The sequence below is a fragment of the Bos taurus genome, chromosome 24 (assembly GCF_002263795.3).
Source record: "Bos taurus isolate L1 Dominette 01449 registration number 42190680 breed Hereford chromosome 24, ARS-UCD2.0, whole genome shotgun sequence".
NCBI lineage: Eukaryota > Metazoa > Chordata > Mammalia > Artiodactyla > Bovidae > Bos > Bos taurus.
In genome coordinates, this window is record NC_037351.1 from 25,619,736 (window position 1) to 25,635,137 (window position 15,402).

Consider the following 15,402-nt stretch of genomic DNA (forward strand, 5'->3'; position numbering starts at 1 on the left):
TGGGGGTGGGAGAGGAGGGAGGTGGGAGAGCTGAAGGATCGTCAGCAACAGGAGACGGAGGGCGAATTGCAGTTTCACTCATACTTTAACGTGACTGGACACGCAAATGTACATTCTCATTTTGCAAGTTCAGTACTTGAAGGCTCGTATATAGGGGACTTACTATATTCCAACTCTTAAATTGATACCATGTCATTAAAAATCTGCAGCCCCATGGACTGCAGCCCACTGTCTCCTCTGTCCATGGGATTTCCCTGGCAAGAATACTGGAGCAGGTTGCCATTTCCTTCTCCAAGGGATAGTCCTGACCCAGGAATCAAACCTGTGAGTCTTGCATCTCCTGCATTTGCAGGTGGATTCTTTACCACTAGTACTACGTGGGAAGCCTAAAGATGTTTAGGAAGCACCCCCAATTTTATTTAAGATCAAAATCATTTCAAATAGATATATTTTTTATTTTTAGCAATCTGAAGTGATTCTTTGCTTAATTTAAAAAAGTTAAGGGACATTCAATATAGGTTAATATTCCTTAAAAAGTGTTCCATGGGTTTGTTCTGGCAAAAAGGGCTACAGAAGTAGCAGCAGACCACCAGCTCTGTCCCATAGCATATCATAAAGCTGAGACCTCACTGCATCTTATTAGGTAGCACATAATATTCATTTGTCTCATTATTAATGATGTTCATTTTGATCCTTTGATCAAGGTGCTGTCTCTGAGGCTTCCCCACTGTAAAGTTACTTTTTGGCCTTTGTAATTCACGTGTATTTTGTGTGGTGGTACTTTGAAACTATTTAAGTGTCCCATTTCTCTGCAAATTTTCTGTTTGTTTATATTAGTATAAAAAAAATAAAAGGAGACCTCCTGGAGAAAAAAAAAATATTTGACTATATTAAACCCAGGAAGGGGTTTTCAAATTTGTTTAAAAATCTGCAGCCCCATGGACTGTAGCCCACTGTCTCCTCTGTCCATGGGATTTCCCAGGCAAGAATACTGGAGCAGGTTGCCATTTCCTTCTCCAAGGGATAGTCCTGACCCAGGAATTGAACCCGTGAGTCTTGTATCTCCTGCATTTGCAGGACTCTTTATCGCTAGTGCCACCCGGGAAGTCTAAGGATGTTTACGAAGAGAATCTAACCCCCTTCTTTATACCATGATGCCTATTAATAACTGGTTTGCTATTAATGCCATAAAAGATTAACCCTCTTCCAAATACTCTGTTCTTTGCAAATTGTGGTATTACATTTGATCAGTTTATCACTCTCTCTATATATTTTCCAATTTGTCCATTTTCTTTTTAAAAACATTTCTATAGTGTTCTACTATTTAGATACACTTAATTTACTTAGCTATTCTGTTATTAGGCATTTGGACTATTTGCAATTAACACTGCTCTGAACATTTGCATGCAAGTTTTTTTTTGTAGATACTGTATATGTTTTTATTTTTCTTGGGTGAACACCTAGGACTAAATTGTTGGGTCACTGGATTAGTACTCTATTGAATTTTTTACGAAACTGCCAAACTGGCTCTACCATTTAATGTTTCCACTGGCAATATACAAGAGTTCTGGTTTGCCTATGTTCTCACTGATCCTGGTGGTGGTGGTCTTTTTTGACTGTAGCTTCTTTCTAGCCAGGTGTGCAGTGACAGCCCACAGGCCTCATCTGCACCTCCCCTAATGTCTACTGATGCCGGGTATCCTTTACGTGCACACTTGCTATTTGTGTATCTTCTCTAACTTCCTGTGAATGGAATCTGATGGCTGCCCTTATACTTTGGAAGCGATTCTTTATACAATTGAGAAAGTAAATTCATAATTTTCTTAATCTGGTGCTGTCATTTTACTACTAAATTTACAGTAACTCTGTCCCTTTTTGTGCTACTATGGTGCATTGAGGGTATTTTTATTTTTCATCACTATGTGACTACTTCTCCTTCTGTATATTATTGGCTTTTAATCTCAAGCACTGAGCAGGGTTGCACCTATAATCTATGACTAAAAAAGGATGCTTAGTTCTATACAAGCAGGTAAATTGATTTTGTCTCTAATGCCATTATCTATTTATTCAGTAATCATAAAATTTGTCTTCCCTTTAATCCAAAATCACTGCAGATGGTGATTGCAGCCATGAAATTAAAAGACGCTTGGAAGGAAAGTTATGACCAACCTAGATAGCATATTGAAAAGCAGAGACATTACTTTGCCAACAAAGGTTCGTCTAGTCAAGGCTATGGTTTTTCCTGTGGTCATATATGGATGTGAGAGTTGGACTGTGAAGAAGGCTGAGTGCCGAAGAATTGATGCTTTTGAACTGTGGTGTTGGAGAAGACTCTTGAGAGTCCCTTGGACTGCAAGGAGATCCAACCAGTCCATTCTGAAGGAGATCAACCCTGGGATTTCTTTGGAAGGAATGATGCTGAAGCTGAAACTCCAGTACTTTGTCCACCTCATGCAAAGAGTTGACTCATTGGAAAAGACTCTGATGCTGGGAGGGATTGGGGGCAGGAGGAGAAGGGGACGACAGAGGATGAGATGGCTGGATGGCATCACCGACTTGATGGACATGAGTTTGGTGAGCTCCGGGAGTTGGTGATGGACAGGGAGGCCTGGGGTGCTGCGATTCATGGGGTCGCAAAGAGTCGGACACGACTGAGTGACTGAACTGAACTGAACTGAATCTTATTCTGTTTTCCTCTGCTTTACAAAAAGTGGCCTATATACATATGGTAGCCTATTGATAAATGGTATCCATAATTATTACAATGAAACTTCAAGTTAATTTTCCTCTATTCTGTTATACATTATATTATCATCATTCCTCTATTAGGGTTTACTTACTTTACCATATAATAAGTTTTGTAAAAATGTGGATGCTTCTGGAATCAATTTTTGTCTGTGACTTAATGAAATATTTGGAAAGCTTTAGCTTTGCATTTTATTTTAAAATTTGATATTCTATCATTAACCATTTAACACACAGTGGTATTCTTCCTTTTTAATTTTGTTTAAAAAAAAAAATCCATCCTCTAAATTTGTTTAAAAAATTCTGCAGGAGTCAGGGTTTTAAATATTTAAGACCCATATACTTATAACACAATTTAATTTTCATTGATTCAATTGAGCAGAATTATACACTCTGTTTCAAAATGCAACCCTCACACTACTGACATTAGAAATACAAAGAGTGTGACCACTCACAACCATAGAACTTGGGCAAATAGGGATGGCGCCTATCTCTAACATTGTGGCACCAGTACTAATAAATATTTGGAGCTCAAAATACATCAGTGTCCTCCTCTTGACCAACTTCTCTCATTCCAGGTTTGAACACTAAGTCCTTACCTTAATCAGGGTCACAATTCCTTCATTAGTTTGAGTATCAGTTTCTATGTGGAAATAACCCCCTTCGTTTCCTGATGCAAAAGTAAAATTTGCTAACCAATTATCCGAGCCTACTTCATCTGCGTCGGAGACTTTTATGCGTAAAACCTCTACGTTGGCTTTGTTTTCTTCAATTGATCCTTCATACTGCAAAACACAAACAGGAGGTTTTTATTCTGATGGAACACAAACATAAGTGATATATTTTTAGTTATGGCTGACATGTAAGTAGGCACATTTGTTATAAAAATAATAGTTACCACGTTTCTGTCAACTACAGGTATATTATCATTGACGTCCAAAATACGAATCTGAACTTGAGCTTGTTTTACTGGTTTATCTGTTATTTGTCCATTGCCGTCTCTTGCTTCTACTATCAAAGTGTAGCTGCTGTATTCCTGCAAGGCAATGAAAAAGATCCCGCTGGGGTGAAAATGAATTGCTCCCAAATCTGTCTTTCTGGGTTGAGTTCACTTTATCATCAGGGGAATGAACCTCAGTACATTTTATTCATAAGTAAGTTTCATGGGGGCTTCCCTGGTGGCTCAGCGGTAAAGAATCTGCCTGCCAATGCCGGACACACAGGTTTGATCCCTGATCTGGGATGATCCCACATACCTCGGAGCAAGTAAGCCTGTACGCCACAACTACTGAGCCTGCGCTCTAGACCCCAGGAGCTGCAACTACTGAAGCCTGAGGGCCCTACAGTTTGTGCTAAACGACAAGAGAAGCCACTGCAGTGAGCAGTCTGTGCACCACAACTAGAGAGGAGCTCCGCTCGCTGCAACTAGAGAAGAGCTGGTACAGCAACAAAACCTAGAGCAGCCAAAAATAAATAAGTAAACATTAAAAAAAAGTTTCATGACCTGCTGTTAATTCTGTGAAGATGCTGTTTGTTTGCCATCAGAGTTTTTTTTTTAAAAAAGGGCAGAAAAGCCTAGAGCAGTTGTTGACATCAAAATTCTTAATTACATCATTGGTGATATTTATCAGGAGATGAGTCTCTCCTTAAAATAGTCTGAGCACAAAAGTGCTTTCAAAAGGTAGTCAGCATTACACTGGAAGTGATGAGACTCTAGAAATTAGTTTTTTATAGCCCACACTTCATTTTAGGTTAAAAGTTGTCATGAAGACTTAACCCCCCAAGAACAAAGAAATTTCATTTAACCCATGGTATCGGAAATGTTATTAATTCAACAAGTGATCAACCAAAAATATTAAGGTGATATTTCAACATTCTTTTTTTTTTCATATTATGTTTTCCCAATCTGGTGTATATTTTCCACTTACAGCACATCTCAACTGGGACTAGTCACATTTCAAGTGGCCAATGGCCACGTATGACTGATGGCTATGATACTAGACAGCACATCCCTAGAGGAGGATCATTCTGAGTTATCCTATGAGTGAGTAACACAAGACAAAGTCAGAAAATTAGACTAGAGAGAGAATAAACTGGAAGGAGAGGAGAGCAGAAAAGATGAATAACATGAAATATCAATTTACCTCTCTGTCCAAGGTAATACTGGTTGTATAGATCTCTCCTGTATCTTTATTTAGGTAAAACACTGGAGAATTAGCAGGCTCCTGAGACACGATCCTATAGGAAATTTTAGAATTCAGAGTGTTGGGCTCATCTGCATCGGTTGCGTTGATTTTCATCACTAGTGTATCTGGTAGCAGAAACGAAGGGGTCCAAGATGAAACACAACTTTTAGCACTCTTACATTATGTTATTATTTTATGTATCATATCAGCTTGTTCCAAAAAGGATTTTAGGTATGTATCAAATTCAGTTTACTAAGATCAAAGAATTTAATTGCTTGAGGGAGCAAATGTGAATGGAGGTAGGAATAGGAAAAATAAGATAAAAGTGAGGCTGAGGTTAGTATATACAATTTTTAAGATGAAGTCCTGGACACACAATAGGAGGGCCACAGATTTGCTTATCACATTTCTAATAACAGATACAAAGAAAGAAAAATGAACAGATACACATACATGCTTATTAAAATACAAGCAATTCAGGAGAAGCATAGCTATTCTTTACATTCAGATCAAAGAGAAATTTCTCCTGCAAGCCCCCATATAGAAAGCTGCATTTAACCCTTGCATTGAAGCCTGGAGGTAGAAATAATATGTCTAAGGTTAGCAAACTACGGACAGTGGGCCCAAGCCAGCCAGCCGCCTGATTCTGTGAATAAAACTTTACTGGAACACACCCATAACTATTTGTTTACATAGCATCTATGGCTGCTTTCTGGACACAGGGTGAAACTGACAAGTTGCTACACAGACTTAACCTATCACATCAATCTACCACATCTGTTTTGAGGGTAAAAAAACTTACAACAAAAAATCACTTCCAAACCTAGATCAATCAGTTTATTATTATTTTTCCTGTGGGTAATATTCAGCCTCCACTAAGACAGAGGTTTCAGTGTTCAGTGACATGCTGGGCACAGAATGATCTTGGGTACTCATTCATAAAAACAATAAACTCTTACTTGCTGCACTTAGCTCTTCAACAGACCCAACAAAGACGTCCTGTGTGAACACTGGCTCGTTGTCATTGATGTCAAGAACTTTAATTCTGAGTTCTATTGGTTTCTCTAAGTTTTTTCCTCTTTCATCCAAAGCGTAACCAGTTACCTGGAATCAGGACATACATAATAGAAGGCATTTAGGCTGAGGTCATTCAAGTAGCACAATTTCAAAAAAATAATAAAATGTAAAATTGTTCTTACCAGAAAAAATGGCGTTTCTTCTCGATCTAGAATGGTGGTAACGTTCAGTTCTCCGGTGTCTTTATTAAAGACAAACACACCAAAAGGCGGCTCCGTGATCCCCTTTCCAGTGTATTTGTATGTAATTTTTAGTTTTTTTTCTTCTGCAAGATCAGAGTGTATCTAACATAAAAATAAGAGAGGAATGCTTCAAGTTAAACGCTAACACACAGGTAATCGTTTTCAATTGAAAATGTTGCTCTGAAGCTGTTGGATGTTGAAAGGAGGGAGGTGGGAGGACACAGGTGATCCAGAGCAGAGGTGCTGGGGTCAGAGCACCCGGGTCTAATCGTGTCACAGCTACACTAGGTGTGATACTAACGGTTACCTACTCTCCACGCTTCAGTGTTCTTACCTGCAATGTGAACGGACACTTCTGCCTACCTCTTAGGGTTGTTATGAAATTAAGATATCATTAGGGGGGTACATCTTGGTAAGAGTGGATTTTAAATTTAGGTAAGGTAACACTTGCAGACTCAAAACCACCTTTATAACTCCAATCATCAGGAAGGTATGAGTAAGGCATCCTTTCACAGGAGGGTTAAAATAGTCAAGCGCTTCGCTTACTTGGAATGTTCCTGCAGATTAGTGTTTCTAACCTGGGGGACTTCTGTAGTTAACACCTTCCTCCTCTAGAAAGAGCTCTATTTGTATCCCTAACTTGTTTGTTTCCCATTTCTGTTACCTCTAACTCTTCATTGGTAAGTGTATCTCTGTCGCCCCCTGCTGGATCCTCAATTTCTCTTTTCAGACATCACTGAAGCCATCACCCACCTCTGCCCGCCAGTTATTCGTCCTGAAATCTCAGAATTAGCTACACATGCTTCCCACAGGATTCCCAACATGCTCTGGGGCTGAGGGTGCTGCTGAGAATGAGATGCAGCTCCAACCTCCTGCCACGCCTGCTCTGCTCCTGGAGGAATGGGGACCCTGAGGCAGTCCGGTGATCACTTTTCACTGAGCCTCTGTCTGTCCCTTTCTCTGTGTTTCTCTTTTTTTTTTTTTGCCAAGTACATGCATATACACACACAACCCATGTGTATGTGTATACACATACATCAGTATTTATAGAGAATATTGTAGATCTTTATGTGCTGACTACATATATAATTTCACTTATGTTAGAAATAAAATCAAACTGTGTGTGGACCTAGCAGTTGGTTTACATATACACACGTATGCACATTAGAGTATGTAAGTATATACATACTTATGGATTTCAAAAGATATGGAAGATACTAAGCTGTTGACAGTATTACTTCTAGATAAAGAATCTATAAAGTTGGGGAACTACAACAGAATGTTTTGCTTTTTATGTAAATTTTACCCTTAACAACTTTTATAATTAAAATTAGTAAGAAGAATAGCTAATGCTTACTGAACCCCATGTATTTTAGGGAAACCTATTGAAAGAATGAGTGAATAATTCAGATATCTCATCAAACTAGCACTAAGCAAACCAGAAAGCTTAACTGCTTGTATACAAACTATTATGTAAAGTCATGGGCTTCACTGGAGGCTCAGACTGTAAAGAATCTGCTTGCGATGCAAGAGACCCGGGCTTGATCCCTGGAGAAGGGAATGGCTACCCACTCCAGTATGCTTGCCTGGGAAATCCTATGGACAGAGGAGACTGGCAGACTACTGTCCTTGGGGCTGCATAAAGTCAGACACGACTAAGCGACTTTCACTCACTTTATGTAAAGCCATAATCAAACATTTAGATTTAAGAGGGCTTTTATCAAAATAATATACTGCTGGAAAAAGGAAAGTGTCTTCTGTTCCTGGCTGCTCTTTTTTAAAAGGAGCTTGTTGTGTGTGCTGTTTATAAGGTTGGAAAGATGAAGGTACCACTTCCCTATGAACATTTATTCATTCACACAAATGTTTACAGGATGTTGGCTCTGCTCGGGGCACAGGGTGTGCACGAGCTGTGAGTCCTGAGGACCAAGCCCCTGCCCTCAGGGAGCTCACACTGTACTGAGGGAACCAGACAACAAGCAAGCAACTTATGACATAGTGTCCTGGAGGTGCTGCTGCTGCTGCTGCTAAGTTGCTTCAGTCGTGTCCGACTCTGTGTGATCCCACAGACGGCAGCCCACCAGGTTTCCCTGTCCCTGGGCTTCTCCAGGCAAGAACACTGCAGTGGGTTGCCATTTCCTTCTCCAATGCATGAAAGTAAAAAGTGAAAGTGAAGTTGTTCAGTCGTGTCCGACTCTTTGCGACCCCATGGACTTGCAGCCTACCAGGCTCCTACGTCCATGGGATTTTCCAGGCAAGAGTACTGGAGTGGGTTGCTATTGCCTTCTCCGCCTGGAGGTGAATGCGCCTGGAGGTGAATGCGCTATAAACTGAGCTGAATGAAGTGAGGGGATTGAGATGGGGTGAGGCTGGGAGGGAATTCTTGGCCAGAGGCTTTATGCTGTGAGATACTGCAAATACCTATGGGGAGGGGTTTCAGGCAGAGGGAACAGCAAGTGCTAAGGACTGATGCTAAAGCTCTAATACTTTGGCCACCTGATGAGAAGAGCTGACTCATTGGAAAAGACCCTGATGCTGGGCAAGATTGAGGGCAGGAGAAGGGGAAGACAGAGGGTGAGATGGTTGGATGGCATCACCGACTCAATGGACATGAGTTTGAGCAAACTCTGTGAGATAGTGAAGGACAGGGAAGCCTGGAGTGCTGCAGTCCATGGGGTCATAAAGACTCTGACACAACTAAGCGACTGAACAACGAAAGGGTGGGAGGCTGGCATGGGCTTTGGGCTTGTGTCAGCTTAGGGAGGTGGCAGAGTATGGGATGAAGGCTGATAGGAGCTGGGGTCAGAGAGGAGGTCAAAGTCAACAAATCCTGAGAGCTCTTGTTGGCAGAGGTAAGGAGTGTGTTTCTTCCACTGCAGTGGACAGCTGTTGAAAGGGCCTCACGAAAGGGATGAAAATTTTAGTTCAGAAGACCACGTTGGCTGCTTTCTGGAGAATGGACTGTGGTGGGGGAGGGGCAGGCAAGAGTGAAGGCAGGGAGACCAGGTCAGGGTGCTTTCGGCAACACAGGTCAGAGCTGACACTGACAGGCACGAGGAGCATGGCAGTGGAGAGAAGTGGGCAGATTCAGAATACCCTTTTGGCATAGAACTGACAGTACCTGCTACAGTTTTGAAAATACTGAACAAAATTATAGTACCATTTACTGAAACGGATAGAACTTAGGGAGAACAGCTTTCGGAAAAAGCAAGGGTTTAGACTTTACACGTGCTAAATCTGAGATACAAATGAATGGAACTACCATATTATTTACCAAAACAATAGGGCTTTTAGAGAGTTGAAAGGGGAGTTATTAATAATTAGGTCAGGACAATGGCCGTAAACCCAGACTGTTTCAGGCAAGATGAGTTAGATAGCAGTTTCTTTTCATTTTGAAAACTACTTTCATGGGTAGGGCGGCAGAACGTGTTACTCTGATATAATAGTTTCAAGCTGAAAGCGATTGAGAAGAAGCAGATACAAGAAAAACTCTCTGTCCTCCCCCTACCTGCCTAAGACTGTTGTGGTTTAGTCATTAAGTCGTGTCTGACTCTTTCGACCCCATAGATTGCAGCCCGCCAGGCTCCTTTTTCCTGGAATTTCTCAGGTGAGAATAGTGGAGTGGGTCGCCATGCCCTTCTCCAGGGGATCTTCCTGACTCATGAACTGAACTAGTGTCTCTTACATCTCTTGCACTGGCAGGTGGGTTCCTTACCACAGAGCCACCTGGGAAGCCTCACTTGCCTAAGAGCAGGACGTGAGTGTGTAAAGGTGCCTTTTCTACCCCCTCTCAACAGCAAGGACAAAAAAGTTCATCACTGGAGGGGAGTTTAGATCCCTATCAGCCCGGAGACAGGACCAGGAGAATCTACAAAACAAACCCGACTAACTAGCTTTTTCTAGTATTATTGCCCATCTATTTGCCTTCCCAGGTAGCTGCCCCCGGGGATTCGAGGTCTTTCTTGTCTGTCTTATCGCTTTTCTAAAAATTTATTGTCCTTCTACTAAGTAGCTTCGAAGAAGGCAATGGCACCCCACTCCAGTACTCTTGCCTGGAAAATCCCAAGGACGGAGGAGCCTGGTGGGCTGCAGTCCATGGGGTCGCTAGGAGTCGGACACGGCTGAGCGACTTCACTTTCATTTTTCAATGCATTGGAGAAGGAAATGGCAACCCACTCCAGTGTTCTTGCCTGGAGAATCCCAGGGACGGGGGAGCCTGGTGGGCTGCCGTCTGTGGGGTTGCACAGAGTCCGACACGACTGAAGCGACTTAGCAGCAGCAGCAGCAGCAGCAAGCTTCTTGGTTGCGCCTGCTGCTGCTAAGTCGCTTCAGTCATGTCTGACTCTGTGCGACCCCACAGACGGCAGCCCACCAGGCTCCGCCGTCCCTGGGATTCTCCAGGCAAGAACACTGGAGTGAGTTGCCATTTATCCTAACCAAACCTTTGATTTACTCATCTCTGGGTACTCCCACGTGTTTCATGCGGGACAGACAAGTTTCTAGGGGCTTCCCAGGTGGCTCAACGGGTAAAGAATCTGCCTGTAATGTAGGAGACACAAGAGATGTGGTTCAATCTCTGGACCTGGAAAAATCCCCTGGAGGAGGGCATGGCAACCCACTCCAGTATTCTTGCCTGGTGAATCCCATGAACAGAGAAGCCTGGCAGGCTACAGTCCACAGGGCAGCAGAGTCAGACAGGATTGAAGTGACTGAGCACAGAGCACATACAGACACATTACTAAGCTTGTTTTTCTCTTGTTAATTATTTTTTGTCAGTCCAATTTACAGGGCTCCTGCCAGAGAACCTAGGTAGGTGCTAGGGAAAACAGATGATAAGAGCTCCTTTTAAGTGCTGTTAACACTCTGTTAAACAAGGATTTAACTAGTGCCTGAGTCCACTCTTAGTTGAATCAAACAGTGAAAGTCACTCAATCATGTCCAACTCTTTGAGATCCCCTGGACTTCTCCATGGACTTCTCCAGGCCAGAATACTGGAGTGGGTAGCTGTTCCCTTCTCTAGGGGATCTTTCCAACCCAGGGATCAAACCCAGGTCTCCCTCACTGCAGGCAGATTCTTTTCGAGCTGAGCCACCAGGGAAGCCCGAGAATACTGGAGTAGTACCCTATCCCTTCCGTAGCAGATCTTCCCATCCCAGGAATCGAACCAGGGTCTCCTGCATTGCAGGCGCATTCTTTACCAGCTGAGCTACCAGGAAAGCCCAGTTGAATCAAAGCCCTCCATTAAATACATGTTCACCACTAATGCTGCATCTTCTAGAATAGGAAAGTGATCTTCAAGGTGACATCTAGAATATTAAAAAGTTCAGTCAGTACATCATGTAACATTCCTAAAATTTTACAGTGAACATGGATGATCTCAGACCACATTTCGTGCATGTACTTCCTTTTCCTCTTTAGACAGTACCTTGGCAATCGGATTCTTCCTGGACAGGTCCTCTCCCTCCCGGAGGGCCACAGGGGCTGTGATCCAAGCACGCTTTTGTCTCACTGGGTGAATGTGTTTAGGAAGCAACTTGCTTTCATTTCTTGAATGTAAGGCCTAAAGCAATAAAATGTTGCCAAAAAATTAGTAAAACATTAGTATGGAATCATAAAATGTACTAGAAGTTGAAAGAAACCTGTGCCAATTCCAAGGTATAAATTATTTCATACTTTTTGATATGGCCTTAATATAGGCTTTGGACTTCCCAGGTGGCGCTAGTGGTAAAGAACCCACCTGCCAATGTAGGAGACATAAGAGAAAAACAGGTTCAGTCTCCGGGTCAGGAACATCCCCTGGAGGAGGGCACGGCAACCCACTCCAGTATTCTTACTTGGAGAATCCCATGGACAGGGGAGTCTGGTGGGCTACAGTCCATACGGTTACAAAGAGCTAGACATGACTAAAGCGACTTGGCACGCACGCACAGGTTTCATTTTCAAAGAGAAAATATATACTCTGGAACAAATACTATCTACCTGAAGAGCTTGTTTCCAAACCAGTAAAGCAGTTTTGTTTTGTTGGTTTTTTATCAGCAAGGAAAGATCTCCCAGAGGGAAGACTTAAAAAGGCTAGAATAATTTAGTGACCTTACAAATGGGCAAATTACAATTAACACGGCAAGTCAAGAAATGTTTCTCACTGAAAATGAAGTCTTATTTTTCTGTGGTGGCTTATAATTTAAAAATGAATCACTAACGCTTTAAGACAAAATTATCAGTAACCTGTTGATATCACCTTAACTAAAACTAGTGAAAGTGTCAGTTAATGAATTTATTGTTTTAAGAATGAAGTTAAAGGATTAAATGGCCCATCTCTGGTTTATCAAAAACTAGGCAGAAAACTAATCCATAAGTTTTCAGTTGGGCTTTAATAGATGAATATATATTTTATCCAAGGAAAATTTTAATGCAGTATTAAAATGAAATGACCTAGTATTTTAAGGTCAGAGATGATTTTTATACTGTTTACCATTTTACTCATTTTATTGCTCTATATAACTTGCATTTTACTTCAAAATATTTACACTGGTTAGCACTAGGTCACTGATTTTTTTCCTTTGTTTTGAGTGGAAAAATTCTTCTATAATTAAAAAAATTAATTATGTATCAAAACATTAAAACAATATTAAAGTTTATAATGTAAAAATGTAAAACAGCCTCCCAGTTTTCCACTCATGTTTTAGAAAATGCATTGTTAACAACCTTTTTTTTCCCCATAAAAATGGAATTATACTAGGATAGCCAAAAAGTTTGTTCAGGTTTTTTTCTGCAATAGCTTATGGAAAACCTGAAACAAACTTCATGGCCAACCCAATACTATACATCACATTCTGTCCCTTGATTTTTCATTCAGTACCTCATCATGGACATTCCTCCATGTACCGTGAGTTGTTTTACTTTTACCATTCTCTTACTGATGCATATTTAGATTGTCAAAAATGCTGCATCTCCCCTGGGTAGAGGTTCCTGTGAACATGGTTGAGTGGGAATGGCTGAGTCTGAGGTGATAGGATAGAGCTGGTGTTTAGTTGCTAAGTCATGTCTGACTCTTTGCAACCCCATAGACTGTAGCCCACCCCATAGACTATAGCCCACCACACAGACTGTCGAGTTGGTGATGGACAGGGAAGCCTAGTGTACTTCAGTCCATGGGGTCACAAAAAGTCGGACACAACTAAGCGACTGAACTGAGACTGTAGCCCACCAGGCTCCTCTGTCCATGGGATTTCCCAGGCAAGAATACTGGAGTGGGTAGTCATTTCTTTCTCCAAGGGATCTTCCTGACCCAGGGATTAAACCCACATTTCCTGCTTCCTGGCAGGAAATGATCCACCTGGGAATTTACCTGAAATTTACCTGAATCCACCTGAAATTTATAACTGATCTACCTGGGAAGCCCCAGGGATAGAGTAGGATAACCAAAAGCTAGCTCAGAAGTCCCATTAGGAGACTGTTAATAGACAGGGAACTTAGTGGGCTTTGGGAGACCACAGTAAGTAAATAATCACTCAAGCAAGTAATGGAAAAATCCCAAAACAATGTGGACTTACTTAATTCATAAAGCTGAACAAGTTGCTTAGCATCGAAGCTAGATGGGTTTGCTTAACAACAAAACCATGTAACAGAAGCAAGAGACATGTCCCAAAATAAACAAAAAAAACAATAGTGGAAAATAAGGCCCCAAACCTGCCCAGTGACAACAACAAGTTAATGACCCTTAAAACATACTCTGCAAATACAAAAAACAATAATTTACAGGAAGGTGACATTTCAAAGTGAAAGACCCTCACTGTACTGAGACCTAATATAATTTTTCCAAAGTGCCATGAGGGATGCACCATATAGGGTCAATAACTCCCCCACCCAACACATAGGAGTTAATGACATAAGACTCAAAAGAATGAAAAACAAGGTGATCTTCTTTCCATCCCCTTTCTTCCTTTTATTTATAAAAATGCATTACTTCATGGGAAATAGATGGGGAAACAGTGGACACAGTGTCAGACTTTATTTTTTGGGCTCCAAAATCACTGCAGATGGTGACTGCAGCCATGAAATTAAGACGCTTACTCCTTGGAAGAAAAGTTATGACCAATCTAGATAGCATATTGAAAGGCAGAGACACTACTTTGCCAACAAAGGTTCGTCTAGTCAAGGCTACGGTTTTTCCTGTGGTCATGTATGGATGTGAGAGTTGGACTGTGAAGAAGGCTGAGCACCGAAGAATTGATGCTTTTGAACTGTGGTGTTGGAGAAGACTCTTGAGAGTCCCTTGGACTGCAAGGAGATCCAACCAGTCCATTCTGAAGGAGATCAGCCCTGGGATTTCTTTGGAAGGAATGATGCTACAGCTGAAACTCCAGTACTTTGGCCACCTCATGTGAAGAGTTGACTCATTGGAAAAGCCTCTGATGCTGGGAGGGATTGGGGGCAGGAGGAGAAGGGGACGACAGAGATGGCTGGATGACATCACCAACTCGACGGACGTGAGTCTGAGTGAACTCCGGGAGTTGGTGATGGACAGGGAAGCCTGGCGTGCTGCGATTCATGGGGTCGCAAAGAGTCGGACACGACTGAGTGACTGAACTGAACTGAACCCACTAATATTCGGGGCAGCACAACCCTTGACCACCTGCCTGGAAGCCTCACAATCATCCTATTCTAGTAAATCTCTTATCACTACGCCTCTCGCTGAATTCTTTCCTGTGCTGAGACATAAAGGCCCGCGGCTCCTCGGCACCCCCTCAAAATGCCACCTAGCGGTTTCAGTGGGAGTCTGTGCTTTCAGTCTGGTAAAGACGCACTGTCTTCTGTAAAATTCAAGATAGGAATAATCCCCTTTGTTTCTTACCTCAAAATGGAGTCCATCTCCAAAGTCAAAGCAGATCTAGAAAATAAAAATTATTTGTTGTTTAATACAACGTATCAGTCAACTCAGCTTAAATATTTCGCTAATGAATAACCTACCACCTAGGATATTATAGACATTAAGAAGGATGTGTGTGTTTAACCACCACTCTCCTCCTTTGTCAAAAGGAAACACATTTTAATTCTCCTGTTTGTTCCCCACCATGACCAGAGCCAGAGAGCAGAACCCAAATCCAGCTTCTTTTAGATGCATACTGCCTCCCCCAGGAAACTCAGAACACAGCTACCATCGGAAAAACAAAGGCAGAAACTCTCATCTTGAAATCCTAGCCACTCCCCGA

General features: G+C 41.8%; 1 protein-coding gene across 1 annotated transcript in view; it reads right to left on the reverse strand.

Moving 5' to 3' along the window:
* DSG2 (desmoglein 2) overlaps positions 1 to 15,402 on the reverse strand; it is a 51,001-nt gene that overhangs the window by 16,763 nt on the left and 18,836 nt on the right. Inside the window, exons 2-8 of the mRNA NM_001192172.2 lie at positions 15,045 to 15,080; positions 11,616 to 11,750; positions 6,131 to 6,292; positions 5,891 to 6,035; positions 4,890 to 5,056; positions 3,644 to 3,781; positions 3,345 to 3,530 (exon numbers count right to left, since the gene is read on the reverse strand). Of these exons, the coding sequence (NP_001179101.2) occupies positions 3,345 to 3,530; positions 3,644 to 3,781; positions 4,890 to 5,056; positions 5,891 to 6,035; positions 6,131 to 6,292; positions 11,616 to 11,750; positions 15,045 to 15,080 (969 nt within the window). The remainder of the gene's footprint in view (positions 1 to 3,344; positions 3,531 to 3,643; positions 3,782 to 4,889; positions 5,057 to 5,890; positions 6,036 to 6,130; positions 6,293 to 11,615; positions 11,751 to 15,044; positions 15,081 to 15,402) is intronic.